Source organism: Phyllostomus discolor, chromosome 1, assembly GCF_004126475.2.
Source record: "Phyllostomus discolor isolate MPI-MPIP mPhyDis1 chromosome 1, mPhyDis1.pri.v3, whole genome shotgun sequence".
In the NCBI taxonomy this organism is placed as follows: Eukaryota; Metazoa; Chordata; class Mammalia; order Chiroptera; family Phyllostomidae; genus Phyllostomus; species Phyllostomus discolor.
This window is the reverse complement of record NC_040903.2, coordinates 210,899,014-210,916,050: the sequence shown is the minus strand read 5'-3', so window position 1 is coordinate 210,916,050 and position 17,037 is coordinate 210,899,014. Positions and strand designations below refer to the sequence as shown.

The 17,037-nt window shown below is 55.0% G+C and overlaps 1 protein-coding gene across 2 annotated transcripts; it reads left to right on the top strand.

Moving 5' to 3' along the window:
* The first annotated feature begins 1,763 nt into the window (after nucleotides 1-1,763).
* Nucleotides 1,764-17,002, top strand: DDX24 (DEAD-box helicase 24). 2 transcript variants are annotated; one of them, XM_028508002.2, is made up of 9 exons: nucleotides 1,764-1,869; nucleotides 3,300-4,019; nucleotides 7,241-7,762; nucleotides 8,702-8,855; nucleotides 9,377-9,892; nucleotides 11,801-11,876; nucleotides 13,220-13,408; nucleotides 14,663-14,792; nucleotides 16,448-17,002. In XM_028508002.2, exons 2-9 carry the CDS (start codon nucleotides 3,305-3,307, stop codon nucleotides 16,720-16,722), a joined length of 2,577 nt encoding a protein of 858 aa, XP_028363803.1. In that variant the 5' UTR covers nucleotides 1,764-1,869; nucleotides 3,300-3,304; the 3' UTR covers nucleotides 16,723-17,002. The 2 variants fall into 2 exon arrangements, with proteins under 2 accessions (XP_028363803.1, XP_035869495.1); XM_036013602.1 differs by having other exon boundaries at nucleotides 1,770-2,115; nucleotides 16,448-16,993.
* The last annotated feature ends 35 nt before the right edge of the window (nucleotides 17,003-17,037 follow it).

Sequence of the window (17,037 nt, the reverse complement as noted above, 5' to 3'; positions counted from 1 at the left end):
AGCATCCTAATCATAGGGGTGCCAGAAAGAGAAAAGGAAGAGCAAGAAATTGAAAACTCATTTCAAAAAATAATGAAAGAAAACTTCCCTAATTTGGTGAAGGAAATAGACACACAAGCCCAGGAAGCACAGAGCATCCCAAACAAGTTGGACCCAAAGAGGACCACACCAAGACACATCATAATTAAAATGCCAAAGGTTAAAGATAAAGAGAGAATCTCAAAAGCAGCAAGAAAAAAGCAGAGAGTTATGTACAAAGGAGTTCCCATAAGACTATCAGCTGATTTCTCAAAAGATACTGCAGGCAAGAAAAGACTAGCAAGAAGTATTCAAAGTGACAAAAAGCAAGGACCTGTTACAGCCTACATTACTCTATCCAGAAAAGTTAGCATTTAGAATAGGAGGGCAGATAAGAGCTTCTCAGACAAGATAAAGCTCAATGAGTTTATCATCACCAAGTCCTTATTACAGGAAATGTTAAAGGGACCTGATCAAAACCACACACATCAAAAAGGCCACAAGTTCACAGCTATCAACAACTGAATCTAAAAAAGAAACCAATATAAAAGAACAACAACAAAAAACCCCCAACAAACTAAGCAAACAACCAGAACAGGAACAGAATCACAGAAATGGGGGCGAAGGTAGAGGGGAAATAAGAAGCATAATTTGTAGGTACAAAACAGACCGGTGGATGTTAAAAATAGTATGGGAACTGGAGGAGCCAAAGAACTTACACAACCCATGGGCATGAACTAAGGGGAGGAATGCTGGAGGGAAGGGAGATACAGGACAGAGGTGGGGCAAAGGGGTAAAACTGGGACAACTGTAACAGCATAATCAATAAAAAAAGTATGTTTGAGACAACTTAAAATTTCCGTACGTTCTGGATTAAAGTTAAGGCAGAATATCCTGAAATGGCCACAAAAGCACTGGAAAGCCTGCTTCCATTGCTAACATCCTTTGTGAAGCAGGGTTTTCTGCAGTGACAGCCACCAAAACAAGATGACAGAATAGACTAGACATAAGCAACAGACTTCAGGTGTCACTGTCTCCCCTCATTCAGGTGGAACCGTCTAGTTGTAGGAAAACAGGCTCAGGGCTTGCACGGATTCTGCATTATGGTGAGTGGCATAATTGTCTCATTATATATTACAATGTAATAATAATAGAAATAAAGTGCACAATAAATGTAACGCACTTGAATCATCTGGAAACCATCCCTGTCCCCCACCCCCAGAAAAATTGTCTTCCACAAAACCGATTCCTGGGGCCAAAGAGGTTGGGGACCGCTGCTTTCGGGCTTCCCACAGTTCCCCAGACTGGGAAGCTGGTCTCTCTGCATGTAAGAAAGGAGCCAGTTTAGCTTTGTGGTTCAAGCCTGGGCGCGGACCTGCCCTCACCATCAGTGAACAGGCGAGGCAAGAAAAAAACTGCGTAAAACAGCACCTCCAATGCAGGCTGGTTGGGTTGCAAATTAATTGCTAAAACATTTGCAAGGCGACACTCACAGGTAAGCAGCTGCACTACAAGTTGAAAACAACCAAGCTTGCGTCCCACCGCCGGAGCCGGCAGTTGGAGCAAAGAGACCTTCCCTTGCCCCCTAATCGAGGGAAGAGCAACGCCCTCCAAACCTAGAACCTCCGCCCTCTCCACTTCCAAATTGCAGAAATCTTTGATATCAACCGGTAGCGAATCAAATGGCTGTGTCTAGAATGGGGGCGGGACTTCCTGCCGCTGAGAGATCGCGTGCGCCAGAGGAGGCTCCACCCCGGAACTGCGGTTGGTGCTGCAGCTGAGACAAGACTGTGTCGTCTTTTGAGGTTTGCCCCCCGACATCGGAGGGATCCTCGGCGGCGTCTCCACACGGTGCGTGTCGGGGCTGGGGAGGAGCTGGGGGCAGGCTCCCGGGCGCCCATCGCGGGCCTTCCCCGGCCCCTGGATTCTCGGGTGCAGAGTGGCCGGCCGACTGCCGACCCCGCGCGGGGGCCGTTCGGTGGGCGTCTATCTGCGGCCACGTCTTCTCCGCTCGGTTCTGCGGCCCGTGCGTGAGACGAGTGGCGACGCCAGTCTCGGGGCCAGGCGCCGCGAGGAGGGACCCGGCTCGATCTGCAGGCAGAGCTCAGCGTCCCCACGTGCGTGCGCATCGCACACGCCTCTCGTGGTGGAGCTCGGGTTGTTTGTGCTCCAGCTGAGCTGGTTCCGTGGGTGAGCCCTCCAGCGGGCCGCTGCTCTCGTCTCGCGAGGCGCCCTGCCGTGCGGCTTTTGACGTGCGTCACCTTTTTGTGTTACGCGTGAGGATCCAATGAAGCCAACAGCCTCATCGCCCCCATTTCACAGACGGGGAAACTGAGGCCCAGAGATCATCAGTAGGACGAGCATAGCCTCAGAGCTAGCGAGTGGGTCCTGCTTTGAACCGGGTCTCACCTTTGCGTTTTCTGCAGGACGCTGTATTTCTTAATCAGTTCACATGTAATGAAAAAGGTGGATGTTTTTAAGACGTTTGGTAAAGGCCAGGAATGGTGGGACAGACATTTATTTGCCGTCTTGGGGCAAGACTTGGGAAGGAAGAAAATTCTGTTCACTTTCAATAAAGGGGTTTCCCCTCAGTTATCCCCCCCCCCCAAAAAAACTCCAGATTTTTATTCTGCCTTCAGAATGGCTTGGGTGGGGCAGAATTTATCCTCCATGCTTTTCATCAAACATTTTGTGACTTATTATTAGGTCCTTCCTCCTTTCTAAAGGATGAGAGCACTGAGGTTCGGAGAGGACGCAGCAGGGCTTTCCAAGGCACACAAGCGGAATTGGATCTGGAATCCAAACCGGATCTGTCTCGTGTGTCTTTGCTCCACCTTGTGTGTCCCCCCTGTTCCAGGCCATGCTGCCTGCTTTGAGGGTATATTTCAGGCGTGTCAAACTCATTTTCACTGGGGGCCACATCAGCCTCCAGGTTGCCTTCAAAGGGCTGAATGTAACTTGTAGGACTATACAAATGTAACTATTCTTTAACTGTTAAGCGAGAGCTCGGCGTTGCTGCTGGGTAGAAACAAGGTGCCAGGCCAGATAAAACAAGGTAAAGGGCTGGATTTGGCCCGTGGGCCTTGTGTTTGCCGCCTGTGGTGTATTTCTTTCCTCCTCTGATCTTCTCTAGTACCTGCGGGAGCCTCAGTGGTAGAGCTGTCGCTGTGTCCTCACTTCCTTGCAGGACGTGATAGCCTCTGGGCCGCTTAGAAAATATTTGTTGCCTCAGACCCCATGCTTCTCAGCTGGCAACCTAATGGAACATTTCTCCTTTTCAGCAACCATGAAGTTGAAGGAGACAAAATCAGGGCCCAAGTCTCGAAGCTGTGGCAAGTTGCAGATGAAGGGAATCAAAGTTGTGGGAAAATGGAAGCAGGTGAAGATCGACCCAAGTGTATTTGCAGATGGACAGATGGATGACCTGGTGTGCTTTGAGGAACTGACGGATTACCGGTTGGTTTCCCCAGCCAAGAATCCCACCAGTCTCTTCTCTAAGGAGGAGCCCAAGAAAAGGAAGGCCCAAGCTGTTTTGGAAGGACAGGAGGAAGGAGAGTGTAGCTCCTCAAAGAAAAAAATGAAGTTGAAGAAGAGGAAAGATGTAGACACCAAAGGACCCAATGCCCAGAAAGAGTTTCAGGTCAAAGATGCGGAGCCAGAGCCCCAGGGAGATGGCCCGGCGTGTCCAGAGCCAGAGGTAGGGGAGGTGGCGTCAGGAAGCCTGGCCCTGACTGCTCTGAAAAAGAAGAAAAAGAAAGGGAAGAAAACCCCAGAGCCTTCCCAGGCTCCTACTGCGAAGGTGCCCAAAAGAGTGAAGACGTGGCTGCCCGAAGTGCACGACCAGAAGGCAGACGTGTCGGCCTGGAAGGATCTGTTCGTCCCCAAGCCAGTTCTCCGCGCGCTCAGCTTCCTCGGCTTCTCTGCACCCACACCCATCCAAGCTCTGACCTTGGCGCCTGCCATCCGTGACAAGCTGGACATCCTCGGGGCTGCTGAGACAGGTGAGGCACCCTTCTCTGGCCAGGGCGAGATTGCTTCCGGGTGGAGCCTGTGGCTGCTGGGAGAAGAGCCACGAAAGCAGTGTTTCACGGAGGTGATTGGAAGTCAGCCAGCTCTGGGTTGCAATCGGCCAGTTCCGATTGGTACCCTCGGCAAGTCACTTCCTTTCTCCGAGCAGTGAGTGTAGGCCCTGTTATAAAATGGGAATAACAGCAATACCCGTTTTTTGTGCTCTGGGTTAAATGTGAACGCCACAGTAGACTAAAATGTACACAGTCATTGTAAGTGAGCTGCAGGTGGTAGTTTTTTTCCTGTTCTCCAGCCTTTTCTGAACGGCTCAGGGTTAAAGTAGGGCCGAGGTCAGCCCTCTGGAGAGGTACATCTTCATTAGCATTCGGAAGAAGTGTCGAATTCTGGAGTTGTCCAAAGATGCACAGGACGACTCTGGGAGTTGGTGAGTTTATTGTCATTGGAAGGATCTGAGTGTGTGGTAGGTAACCACGTAGGCAGATTGGGCGTTACGTGACTGCTAGGACTAGGCTTTCGGCGAAAGCGTGGCCTCACTCTCCGGGCCATCCAGACTTTGAAGAGTGACAAGTGGACTTCCCAGGTGGACTAAACTAGGGGCTTGGGGGGAGGAGCTTGTACCGCCTGGACCATCTGGTAGTCCAACTAGACCAGCAGGAGTATATGTAAACGGGAGCCATGTGCATAGTTTTAAATTTCCTAGGAGCCGTGTTAAAAAGGTACAGAAGAAGAGGTGAAATTAATGATATATTTAACCAATAATATTAAAAAATTCTCAGTATGTAATTTATGTAGAATTATTAATGAGTTCTTTTACATTTCTTGTTTTATTATTTATTTTTTATAAGAGTTTATTTGAGCCAAACTGACCACGTATACGGAACTAAGATCTCAAATGCTCCAGAGAATAACCTACATTCCTTTGTACACGAAGTTCTCAACATCCGATGTATATTTTGAACTCGCAGCACAGCTCGAATTAGAGTAGCCACATCCTCGGTGCTCAGTAGCCGTATGGGGCTAGTGACTGCTGCGTCGTGTGGCCTGGGACTAGACCATCTCCACACTTAGTGCCTCCTGGAAGGAGGCTCAGGAGGCGGGGGGTGAGGTCCTGAGTTCGAGTCACACCACCTGAGGAGCCAGGGGAGCCCACTAAAGGGGATGGAGGTGGTAACAACTCAGACGCTGACTTGGCATTTAAAATGCGCCAGGCCCCGTGTTAAGTTCTCACATCCGCTCCAGGTAAATTCCATTATCATCCGCATCTTGCTGGTGTGGAAACCGGGTATGACAGAGGGTGAACGCCGTCTCCAAAGCCACGTCACTGGCAGCGCCACTGCCCGGATTCTAGCCCGGGGCCTTCGTGCCGTCACGGGTGCGGCTGCAGGGGCCTGGAAGTGGGTGTCCGGAGGCAGAGGGGCAGGGTTGTCGTGGGCCCCTGTGGGTGTAAATCCACTGGAGCCTGACAGTGGATTTACACCACAGCTCTTACCAGGCCCCCCGCGTGGAATGTTGGGGGCCTGCAGGCTGGAGATTCAGACAGATGGGGGCTGTGGGCAGGCCACCGCCTGTAGACGGTGCACATGCTCATCAGCCCTTTGTAATCCCTCCTTCCCGGGCCTCCCTCCTTTTTGTCCCCATGCAGCCTCTGACATTTCCGTTCTTCTCGTCGTCTGTGCTTTTTGTTTCGTGCTTTATATCCATTAGAAGTCCCAAAATACATTTTATTATTTTTGCTTTCACTGGTCAACTATTTTAAAGGGAAGTGTAAATAAGAAAATGACATCTTTTGTATTTGTTCATGTTACCATTTCTGGTGCTCTTCATTTTTTGCTGGTCCAGATTTTCTTCTGCGTGAAAGACTTCCTTTAATATTTTTTTATAGTTCAGGTCTACTGGTGATAAATTGTTTTAGGTTTTGTATGCCTAAAAAAGTGTGTATTTTGCACTTATTTTGAAAGAGATTTTTGCTGAGTGTAGAGGTCTAGATTATCAGATACTTTTTCAAGTCTTCAAGGACAGATGTTGTTACTCTGTCTTCTAGTTTCATTGTTTCTGATGAAAAGTGCTGTTTTTCTTACCTGAAGTATTGTGGGTCTGTTTTTGCTCTTTTTTTCCTTCTAGGTCTTGCTAACAGTAACTCATTTCCTTGTGGATTTTTTTAATGCTGAGAGCTGGTCCTTTTCCTCTGAAAGTTATTTTTGATAATTTTTTTGAGGCCTGTGATAAAGGGTTTTTCTTCCAGAGCTCATTTAAAGATTTTGTTTATTTTTTCAGAGAGGGTAAGGGGGGTAGAAAGAGAGGGAGAGAAACATCGATGTGTGAGAGATACATCAACTAGTTGCCTCTCACACTTCCCCAGCTGGGGACCCGGTCTGTAACCCTGGCATGTGCTCTGCATCGAACCAGTGACCTTTCAGTTCACGACCTGCACTCAATCTACTGAGCCACGCCAGCCAGGACTGTTTTGTTTTGACCACCCAGGTGATACGAATTTGGATTCCATATATATTTAAAGGCCGGGTTGGTGATGTTTAAGCATAGACCACCTTCTCATGCAGGTGGTTAAAATTTTCTCATCAACTCAACAATTTTTAAAAAGATTGGGGGGAAGGGAGGGAGAAAGAGAGAGAAACATCAGTGTATGAGAGATACATTGATGGGTTTGCCTCCCACACGCCCCTAACTGGGGACCTGGCCCACAACTCAGGCATGTGCCCTGACTGGGAATCGATCTGGTGACCTTTCGGTTCGCAGGCCAGCACTCAGTCCACTGAGCCACACCAGCCAGGGCAGAATGTTTTTTTAAACCCCTCCTTCTGCGCCACAGAAAGGTCTTGGGAGAGTAGGATGTAGATTTCCATTCTTGAATCCCCGCCCCCTTGTGTGGTTCCTTAGCAACAGCAACGAAACACACACATGCACAACTTTTCCATGTCTTGGGGCTTTCATTGCTGGGACATTTGTCTGTAGTTCATGATTGGTGACCTCGGGTTTCAGTGCCAGTTGGCCCGGTTTTCCTCGGGCTCCTACATTACAGGTTCAGCACCGTAAGGAAACTTATGTAGGGTGGAGGGGCTTTGGGTGGCACTTTGCTGTTTCAGGCGTGCCTTATTCTGTGAAAGAAAGAACCCCGGACAACAGTATGTGCACCTGCTGATACACACCGTTTGTGTTTGCTCATCTGACTTCTAAGGAAGTGGGAAGACGCTGGCCTTCGCCATTCCGATGATCCACGCGGTGCTGCAGCGGCAGGCGAAGAAGCCCGCCCCACCTCTGAGGGCCGCAGTGGCAGCGCCTGGCGACACTGGAGCCGAGGCAGGACCGCCAGGCGAGGCCGGAGCTGAGTCTGCAGCGTCTGGAGGTGCAGGTGAAGCGCTGCCCGGTGAGGCCGGAACGAAGCCCAGAGCACCACCCGGCAAGGCGGGAGCCGAGACCCGAGCTGCCGCCCCAGAGCAGGTGCTGCCCCTCCGTGACGACGATGCCGGCGAAGGACCTTCTTCCCTGACCAGGGAGATGCCGGCGCCCAGACAGGACGAGGACAGGCGGGGAGAGCTCGATGAAGAGCGGCCTGGGGAGCTGGAGCAAGAGTCGGGTGGCGAAGCTGCAGCCTGCAGAACGCGTCCGAAGCGTCCTCTGCTGGGACTGGTCCTGACCCCCACGCGAGAGCTGGCCGTCCAGGTCAAACAGCACGTGGATGCCGTGGCCAGGTTTACAGGTGAGCTTCAGGTCTACTTACTAAACGTCTCCTGAGAGGGTCCTGCTGCTGGGGTGGCGGAGGGGAACGGGCTCGGTTGTCCCAAGAAGGACACACAGCTAACGCCGTTGTCGGTGCACAGGAGGTTAATCTATGGGACACAGTGTGTGCTGAGGGCAGGGTTTGGCACACTGCCTGTTTTTGTCAATAGAGCGCAGCCACACCCGTTCATTTACACACCGTCGTCGGGGGTGGCTTCGTTACCACCGAGGCCGAGTGGCGTGGAGAGTGGTGGCGGCAGAGCCATTTAGACCGCAACGCCGGAGGTGTTCACCGTTGACCCTTTAGGGAGAACTTGGCTGACCTCTGCTTTAGAGCGTCAGGACCTACTTCTCCCGTGGAACCCCTTTTGGGCAGCACTCACTGCTCAGTGGGAATTCGAACTGTGTAGTAAAAGCAGCCGTTAGTTACCAGGCTCTTGCTGTGCGGGAGGTACTCTGCTGAGCGCTTCGCCCGCGCGGCCGGGTGTGGCTCTCACACTGGGTGCCTGGAGGGGCCCTCCACGAGCGAGGAGGAGAGTGGTCGGCGTCAGAGGAGATTCAGGCTGACTCTGATGGGGGCGGTGGGCAGGGTTTCCTGGGGAGGCGTGTCACACCCACGAGGAGCGCCATTCCAGCGTCGCGGTGGGGCGCTGCCCAGTTTTCTGGAGCTGTGGGTGTGAGCACGCCCGGGTTCAGGTGTGTCGCTTCCGCTGTGGTTGGAGGGGAGGGAGTGGAAGGAGATGAGGCGGGGGACATAGGCAGGGCCCAGCGCATAGAAGGCCCGGGAAGTCCTCGGGGGTGGCGCCAGCAGTCCCCCCTGGAGGGGGGAGCTGTGCTGGTGGTCACTGGCTGCCTCTGCTAACCCGGGGGTCCTGTGTCAGAAGGAGTGACAGTGTCCCTTATGTGTTGTGTGTCATAGGCATTAAAACTGCCATTTTGGTTGGTGGAATGTCCACGCAGAAGCAGCAGAGGATGCTGAACCGCCAGCCCGAGATTGTGGTCGCCACTCCAGGCCGGCTGTGGGAGCTGGTTAAGGAAAAGCACCCTCATCTGAGCGACCTGCGGCAGCTCAGGTGGGAGGCAGTGGCTGCCCTGCCCCCGCCCCCCAGTCTGAAGGGGGCCTGAGGTGACATGGCCGTGTGCGCAGTGCCTTCTCCTGTCACAGAGTGCCATGGGGTGGTACTGTGCGGCCAGACCTTGGCCTTCAGAAAGCCGAGCGTGCGTGGGGGAGATTAGTTGAGGCCCCCGCATGGTGGTGGTGCTGGTGGGGTTAGTGGGTGTGTGTAGGGTGGGGGTGGTGGTCGATTCCTCTAGATCAGCAGTCCCCAACAGTTTTGGCCTTAGGGACCAATGTCGTAGAAGATAATTTTTCCACAGCAGGGGCTGCGGGGGGAGACAGGGGGACAGGAGGTGGCATTGGGACAGTAACGTGAGTGAAGCTCCGCTCGCCCACCCCCCCGCTCACCTCCTGCTGTGCAGCCCGGTCCCTAACAGGCAGCAGAGCAGTGCTGGGCCAGGGGGCCGGGGGCTGGGGACCCCCGCTCTAGATGGCTCTTCTCCCGGCTGCTAACCGACGCAGGTGTCCGATCTGCAGGTGCCTGGTGATTGACGAGGCTGACCGGATGGTGGAGAAGGGCCACTTTGCTGAGCTGTCACAGCTGCTGGAGATGCTCAGTGACTCCCAGTACAACCCGAAGCGACAGACACTTGTTTTCTCCGCCACACTGACCCTGGTACATCAAGCTCCTGCTCGAATCCTTCACAAGAAGCACACCAAGAAAATTGACAAAACTGCCAAACTTGACCTTCTCGTGCAGAAGATCGGCATGAGAGGCAGGCCCAAGGTCATTGACCTCACAAGGAAGGAAGCCACCGTGGAGACGCTGACAGAGACCAAGATCCACTGTGAGAATGACGAGAAGGACCTGTATCTGTACTACTTCCTGATGCAGCACCCCGGCCGCACCCTCGTGTTTGCCAACAGCATCTCCTGCATCAAGCGCCTCTCGGGGCTCCTCAAGGTCTTAGACATCATGCCGCTGACCCTGCACGCGTGCATGCACCAGAAGCAGAGGCTCAGAAACCTGGAGCAGTTTGCCCACCTGGAAGAGTAAGTCCGGCCTGTCCCTAGGGCCCCACCTCTAGCCATTGGGTCCAGGTTGCCAGGGAGATGGGGGGAAGCTCCCTTCTGTCTCGGGGGCCTCGTCGGTAGAAGGTGCCCTTTGTTTGCACGGCGTGAGGCAGGCTCACCCTCGTCTAATGCAGTTGGCTGCAGGTGGTGCCCAGCAGAAACTTCTCAGTGATGAGCAGTGAAGACAGCAGTACCCAACATAATGGACACTTCGCAGTAGATTAAGCACCGTGCTGGCATTTTAGATCCATCACTGCACTCACTTCTGACGGTCTTGAGACGCCGCAGAGTAGATCAATGGTTGCGAGTGCACACTGGAACCGGACTGCCTGAGATCACATCCTGGCCGTGCCGCTTCTAGCTGGTCAAATTACCACTCTGTTTCAGGTTTCTCATAATTAGTGTAGTAGTACAGTGGTGGGGGCCACCTCGGAGGGCTGTTATGAAGACAAGTGGATTTATGCATATGAAGTGTGTAGAACAGTGCCTGGCATGTAGTAGTGTGTACTTGCTGGATGTTAGCTTTAGTATCGCTTACTGTCGTCATCCTCATTTTATAGGCGAAAGAAGTAAGCTCTAGAGAAGCTAATCAGCCTGCCCCGGGTTTCTCAGCCTGGCAGAGCGGTCCTCCGACAGCCTGGCAGACCCCCGAGCTCACGCTGTGCCCTGCGTGCTGTCATTGTTCCGTCTGCTTCAGAGCCGGACTGGTGCCCAGGCAGCAGGGGGCACGTTGGCAAGACAAGGGCCTAGGAAGTTGAGGCTGATTCTGAACTGGCGTTTGCCCACAGCGGTTTTTGTCAGGTTGCTGGGTGATTAGTTTTGGAACAAGTGTCTGGTTTACCTCCTTCCGAATGTTGGTAGGTAGAGTTCACGGTTGACTGGACCGGGGGTTGGGCAACTGGCCCATGGGCCGGATCCGGCTCACCGCCTGTTTCTGTAAGTCAAGTTTGATTGGAACACAGCAAGGTTCATTAAGGTATTGTCTGCACCTGCTTTTGCACTGTAACAGCAGAGCTGAGTGGTTCCAACAGAAGCTACCACCCACAAAGCCAAGAGTAGTTTCCAGTCTGGCTGTTTGCAGAAAAAGTCTGCTGACCTTGACTTAGAACAATGGTCTAATGTTTTGTAGACTTTAGTTTGCATCATATTCAGCATTCCTTTTTCATAGATACACGGAGTTTGGATCTTGAAGGGCCCAGGAGCTTAAGTTCTAAAAACAGACCTCAGGTGTTTTCTTGAACTGTGCCATGCACACATTAAGAAACATCACCCCACACGTGTCACCCAGTGCGCACTTCGCAGCCAGGCACAGCAGATAATGCAGAGTCCCACGGAGTTCACACTCCCGCGGAGGGAAGCAGTACCTTGAGAAGCAGGGTGCTACTAAGTGTGAACCGTGGAGTCGTGTGGGGCGCGCAGGCTGTGCGTGCGGCCAGGGAGGCCCCTCTGGTCAGGTGGGAGCTGAGCAGAGAGTGGGAGGGAGTGAGGAGTTGTGAGTATCTGAGGAAGACAAACTTTAAAGACCTAAGGTGTAGCAAGTTCAAAGGCTTAAAGGCAGAGGGCATGTGTGGCATGTCTGGGGAAGAGTGAGGACATCGTGTGACTGGAGGGAGGTGAGCGGCCACCAGCCTGGACTGTGCGTGGCTTCACTTGGTTCACTGGAGGTGGTCCTCAGTGTCGCTGAGGGCGGCCTGTGGGTTGCGGCCGTGTGTGCCTTGGGCAGGTGCCTCTGTGGGCCTGCTTCTGACTCCATAAGAGGGAGAGAAATAGTGTCAGCTCACTGGGTGTTGGTAAGGGTTGTAGTGTTTAGAGTGCTTGGCAGGTGGTAAGAATTTAATCAGTGGCAGCTCTTAGGTGTTACTAAGGAGCTTTCTTTCTCTCCCACAGCTGTGTTCTGCTGGCAACCGATGTGGCGGCCCGGGGTTTGGATATCCCCAAAGTCCAGCACGTCATCCATTACCAGGTAGGGGCATCCGGGAGCTTGTAGGCATCTCCCAGCATCAAGTGGGGAAATTACTTATTTATTTTTTAAAAGATTTTATTTATTTATTTTTAGAGGGGAAGGGAGAAAGGGAGAGAAACATCGATGTGCAAGAGATATACATCCATCTGTTGCCTCTCACACGCCCCCAACTGGGGATCTGGCCTACAACCCAGATATGTGCCCTGACTGGGAATCAAACTGGCAACCTTTCAGTTCACCAGCTGGTGCTCAGGCCACTGAGCCGCAGCGCCCCGGGCCAGCGGGGATTTTTAATGCAGAGGTTGGGGGAGGGAGGTGGATCGTTGGTCCTGAGGCCTCGTGCAGCGGAGAACACCGCTGGCATCTGGCGCCCAGCCAGCTGCTGCCGTTGTCAGAACGCTCGGGTGAGATGTATTTTCAGAGCCTTTTGGCATTGTGTGATAGCAGAGAGCCCCCTCTCTCTGACTTCGGCAAGCAGCATAATATGGGCAAGTTAGGGTCTTAGTTTCTTCCGTGAAATGGGGATAGTTTAGCATGGAAAGTGATTATCTTGGTGTAGAGAAGGAGAAAGGTGTGGTAGTGACCACCTGCCTGGGCTTAAATCCCAGCTGTGTGACCTGAAGCGACTTATGTGGTCTCCTTGTGCCTCGGCGCGGGCCCCGGGGAGAAGGCTGAGACCGAGCAGCGGTGTGTGCTGTGGGAGCGGGGGCGGGAGTGCGCCCGTGCTGCGTTCTCTGTGGGCAGAATGTAGAGGCAGCTGGCCCAGGGGTTAACACGGCCTCTGGAGCTGGACTGCTTCAGTTCAAGTCCTGGCTTCACCGCTTAGTTGGGCCACCTAGGAGGACTCGCTTGGCATCCATTTCTGAGGAGTGAGGGGGGTGATATGTGCAGAGTGCTTAGAATTGCCAGGCACAGTGCAGTAACCCAGTGAATGGTGGTTGCGGTTACTGTCGTCAGCCATCCGTGCAGAACTAACGAAGAACCAGCGGATGTTTTCGGGGGTGTAGAGGTCAGAACTCTGACTCAGGAGGATGACGCTGGCAGCCTCAGGCTGGGTCCGGGAGAGGGGGGAGCACTGGAAACCAAGCAGGACGTGCCTGCCATTTTCCGCTCGAGTAGCCACGAGGGCCTGACCCGGGGCAGCGCGCATGGGAGGGCAGCGCCTGCACGGTGAGCTGGCGGTGAACCCGGGGCCAGTTTGCATGTGGGGTGGGGGCGAGGGTGGGCTCAGTCCACGGTGCTGGAGAGGGTCCTGGCTGCAGGGCCGAGAGGGCGGCTGGCCCTGTGGGGAAGAGCCGTGTGTGGTTCCGGCCCCACACGGACTCCCGGTTCTCCCCCCACAGGTCCCCCGCACCTCGGAGATTTACGTGCACCGCAGCGGTCGGACTGCTCGGGCCGCCAACGAGGGTCTCAGCCTGATGCTGATCGGGCCCGAGGACATGATCAACTTTAAGAAGATTTACAAAACCCTGAAAAAAGACGAGGACATCCCATTCTTCCCCGTGCAGACAAAGTACATGGATGCAGTCAAGGTAAGAAGAAGTTAAAAGCCCGTTGCTAGTGGGGGAGGGGCCGTGCTGCGCCCTCACCTTGGAAGTGTGACCCTGAGAGCCTACAGAGCGGCTCTGCCAGGAGCGAACTGGGGAGATTCATAACGACACGGAGTGGGGCACTGCTCCGGGCACGAGGAGGGGAGGGTGAGTGGCCGAGAGGGAGGAACCTCCTTCCTGAACCTCCTTCCGCTAAAGCCTCCACCATCACCGGTCCTCCTCCCGATGGGGGCGCTGCCGCCTGGCCATCCCGTGCGGTGGTTGCAGGGGAGCGAGGTCAGCGTGTCTTGTGGGGCAGGGACCCCAGGTCTGTCACGGTCCTGAAGCGGGTGCCAGTGGTTCCTCCCTTCGGGGTTTTGTTTCACCTTCCTCGGCACTGGCTGGGCGGGCGCCGCTTCCTGTGGGCCTGAGTGCGCCAGCCAGCCAGCCAGCGGTGCGTCCTGCATGGAGGTCCCCTGGCTCGCAGGGCGGGCCAAGCCCGAGCTGATGTCCAGGCACAAAGGGAGCACTGTGGGGCTGACCAGTGGGCGCGTGGCCGAGTCAGTAGGCACTGAGGTTTTCTCTGAGCTTCCTCTGGGCAGAGACCTGGAGGCGTGAAGAGGAGGTGAAATTCCAGGGATGGAGGGGGCAAAAGTGTGGAACGTTTCAAGGACTTCGGGGAAACACGGGGGAGATGCAGGTGGAAAGTGGGTACAGAGGATCCCGTTAGTGAGGAGGTCGGGGGCCACCCCGGCTGTTCGTGGCTCCTTCCCCTGGCATCGCCAGGTCGCTCCTTCCTGTTGGTCTGGTGCGTCGGTGACCGCTGTCTGGCCCCAGCACCCACGAGAGGGCGGTTGAAATGTTTTCTGAAAGCCTGGCGTGGAAGAGAGGGAAGGCAGTGCCGTGCGTTTGTGACGCCGCAGTCGAGGGCTGGGGGTGTCTCAGGGTCCCGGCCCAGCTGCAGAGGCCAGCGGCGGTGCCCGGGAAGGGCTTCCGTCGGACGCGTGGAGGTTGGTGGTCCGAGCCACGTGGGTTTCCGGGGGAGGCTCTTCAGCGTGTTCGCCGGCCCCTGTGGTTCGGAAGCCGGCCCCTGTGGCTTCCCGTGCACACTCACGTGTAACGGTCGCCCTCTGCTTTTTCATCAGGGACCGCTGGTCCCCAGAGCGTTTCTTAAAAAACCCCACAACCTGGATAGACTTTGGTTCCCAGAGGCCTGAGCCCCTCGGCAGACGAACACTGTCTGTTCCTCCCGCCCAGGGGCGGATCCAGCTGGCCCGGCAGATCGAGAAGGCGGAGTACCGGAACTTCCAGGCGTGCCTGCACAACTCCTGGATCGAGCAGGCGGCCGCTGCCCTGGAGATTGAGCTGGACGAGGAGATGTACAAGGGTGAGCGGGCTGGCGGGAGGGGAGCGCGGGCGCGTGGTGTGTTCACGCCCGTGGTCCCGTCAACCTCTGTCTCGTGGGAACCTCCCCACTGCCAGGGGTCCTGTCTGAATGGGCAGGATGCCTTTTCCTTCTCTGCACCAGGCCCTCCTCCCAGAGGAACCTCAAACCCTGAGCCTTTGCTCCCTCTGCCTGGTCTGTCTGGGTCTCCGGCTGCCACCCACGTGTCGGGGAGAGACAGTGATTTCAGGAGCAGGCTCCGTGGCCAGGCTGCCCATGTCTGAGTGCTGGCCCACTCCCCCAGCTGGCCCTGTGGCCAGGTCAGGGCTCTTGACCTCTCGTCCCTGGGCCGTCCTCCTGTATGAAACGCAGGTCGTAAAGCACCTGTCTCCTGGGGCTGTTGCCAAGAGGGCCTGACTTAATGGTTTTGAAGCGCTTGTAACAGTGACTGGCAAGTAGAAAGTATTTGATACACTTTAAGTTATTTGTTTATAAAAAGATTTTATTTATTTTTACAGAGGGAGAGAAACATCAGTGTGTGGTTGCCTCCCACACACCCCCTACTGGGGACCTGGCTCACAACCCAGGCATGTGCCCTGACTGGGGATCGAACCAGCGACCCTTTGGTTCACAGGCTGGCGCTCAATCCACTGAGCCACGCCAGCCAGGGCTTAAGTTATTTGTTGTCTTTGTCACTACTGTACCTGTCTTCCAAGCTAATGAAGCACTTTGGCCGTCATCTCACCTGGTGTCCACCCGCTCATGACAAACAGCAGGAGTAATCACCCTCTTACCCCTGGTCAGTGGGGGAGCCAGGGGCTCACAGGGGAGAAGCAGTTTGTGTAGGAGAACAGCTGCACTGCCGGGCACTTCGTGGGCCCGAGGCTAAGGATTCAGGGGTGCATCTGTGCGGTCCCTGCCCCAGGAAGCTCCCGAGTCTAGGTGGCAGAACCACATCTGGAGCTGACACCACCAGTTAGGCCCCGTGCTCCTTCCAGCCCACAGGTGAGCGGCCCAGCAGGGTGTGGGCACAGTCAGCAGTGCCCGAAGCAACAGACTCGGAGGCAGGTGTGCTACTGTCTGCCCCGTGTGGAAGCCGGAAACCAGACCGCTGGGCTCGCCGACAGTGTGCTGGTCCTCTGGTAGTGCGGGCCTGGGGCTGGGGCTGGGGCTGTAGGTGCACGGGGCTCTGGCGTGGAGCCCTGCGGCTGTGCCCGCCTCTGCAGGGGCCGGCACAGGGCCAGTGGGAGGGCGTGGGAGAGCTGGGCGGCAGAGACGGCGTTTCCTCCTGAGGGGCTGGCCGAGGTTGAGTTGTCAGACCCCGGGCTGCAAGCAGGTGGGTCGTAGGAAGAAAACTGTTACTCAAGTGTGGAGACTTGGGTTCCCATCCATTTGACAGCTAGCTCTGTGACCTCTGGCAGGTGACCTCTGCGTTCCCTGGGCTGTAGTAGGGTGAGGATAATTCCCACCTCAGAGGGTTTTCGGGAGAGGTAAAGGACAGAGCGGCCCCGAGTGTCTGTCCCTCTTGAACTAGGTTGGAATCGTCAACACCAGTTTCTGCAGAGCTCTTGACCTCTGCCCGTGCAGGAGTTCCAAAGCCTCTTCCGTGCAGGGAAAGGGTCTTCTAGTAAATGGTCTCTTTCGTGCTGTGTTTCAAGGCGGGAAAGCCGACCAGCAAGAAGAGCGCCGCAGACAGAAGCACGTGAAGGTGCTGAGGAAGGAGCTGCGCCACTTGCTCTCCCAGCCGCTGTTCAGGGAGGACCCGAAAACCAGGTACCCCACGCAGTCCGGCCAGCCCCCCGCGCTCAGGCCCGCCCCCGGGCACGGGGAGTCCGCTCTGAGCTGCCTCTCCAGACAGAAGAAGAAGAAGAAGCCGAAGCCACAAACGAAGGGGCCGCAGGAAGAGCCACGGCCCAGCACGAGTGCACGTTAACGGCCCCCGGTCAGGGTCTGCCAGTGACCACACGTCGTGTCTCTGCCCTGCGGTTGCAGGGGAGTGCTCCATCTTTCCTTTCGTTCGTTCCACTGTCCACCCGATTACAGGGTCTCCCTCTTTCCCACGCCGCCCCCGTGGTGGGAGCGACCTCATGCAGATCTGTGGTGTGTTTTGGAGTAAGAGTTCTTACAGCAGCTTACGTATTTCCGTGTATCAGTGTTTACAGGCTTGTATGTAAACAGCTGGATTTCCTTAATTAAAAGCAGTTGAACTAGCATGTCATCCTGTGTTTTTAGCCGGAATATGGGGGGT

Bases quoted from the DNA above. Each gene is read 5' to 3' on its own strand.
- DDX24 (XM_028508002.2), top strand. From the start codon at position 3,305: ATGAAGTTGAAGGAGACAAAATCAGGGCCCAAGTCTCGAAGCTGTGGC. The intron at 8,856-9,376 runs GTGGGAGGCAGT...TCCGATCTGCAG, and splicing joins AGCGACCTGCGGCAGCTCAG to GTGCCTGGTGATTGACGAGG. The intron at 14,793-16,447 runs GTGAGCGGGCTG...CTGTGTTTCAAG, and splicing joins GGACGAGGAGATGTACAAGG to GCGGGAAAGCCGACCAGCAA.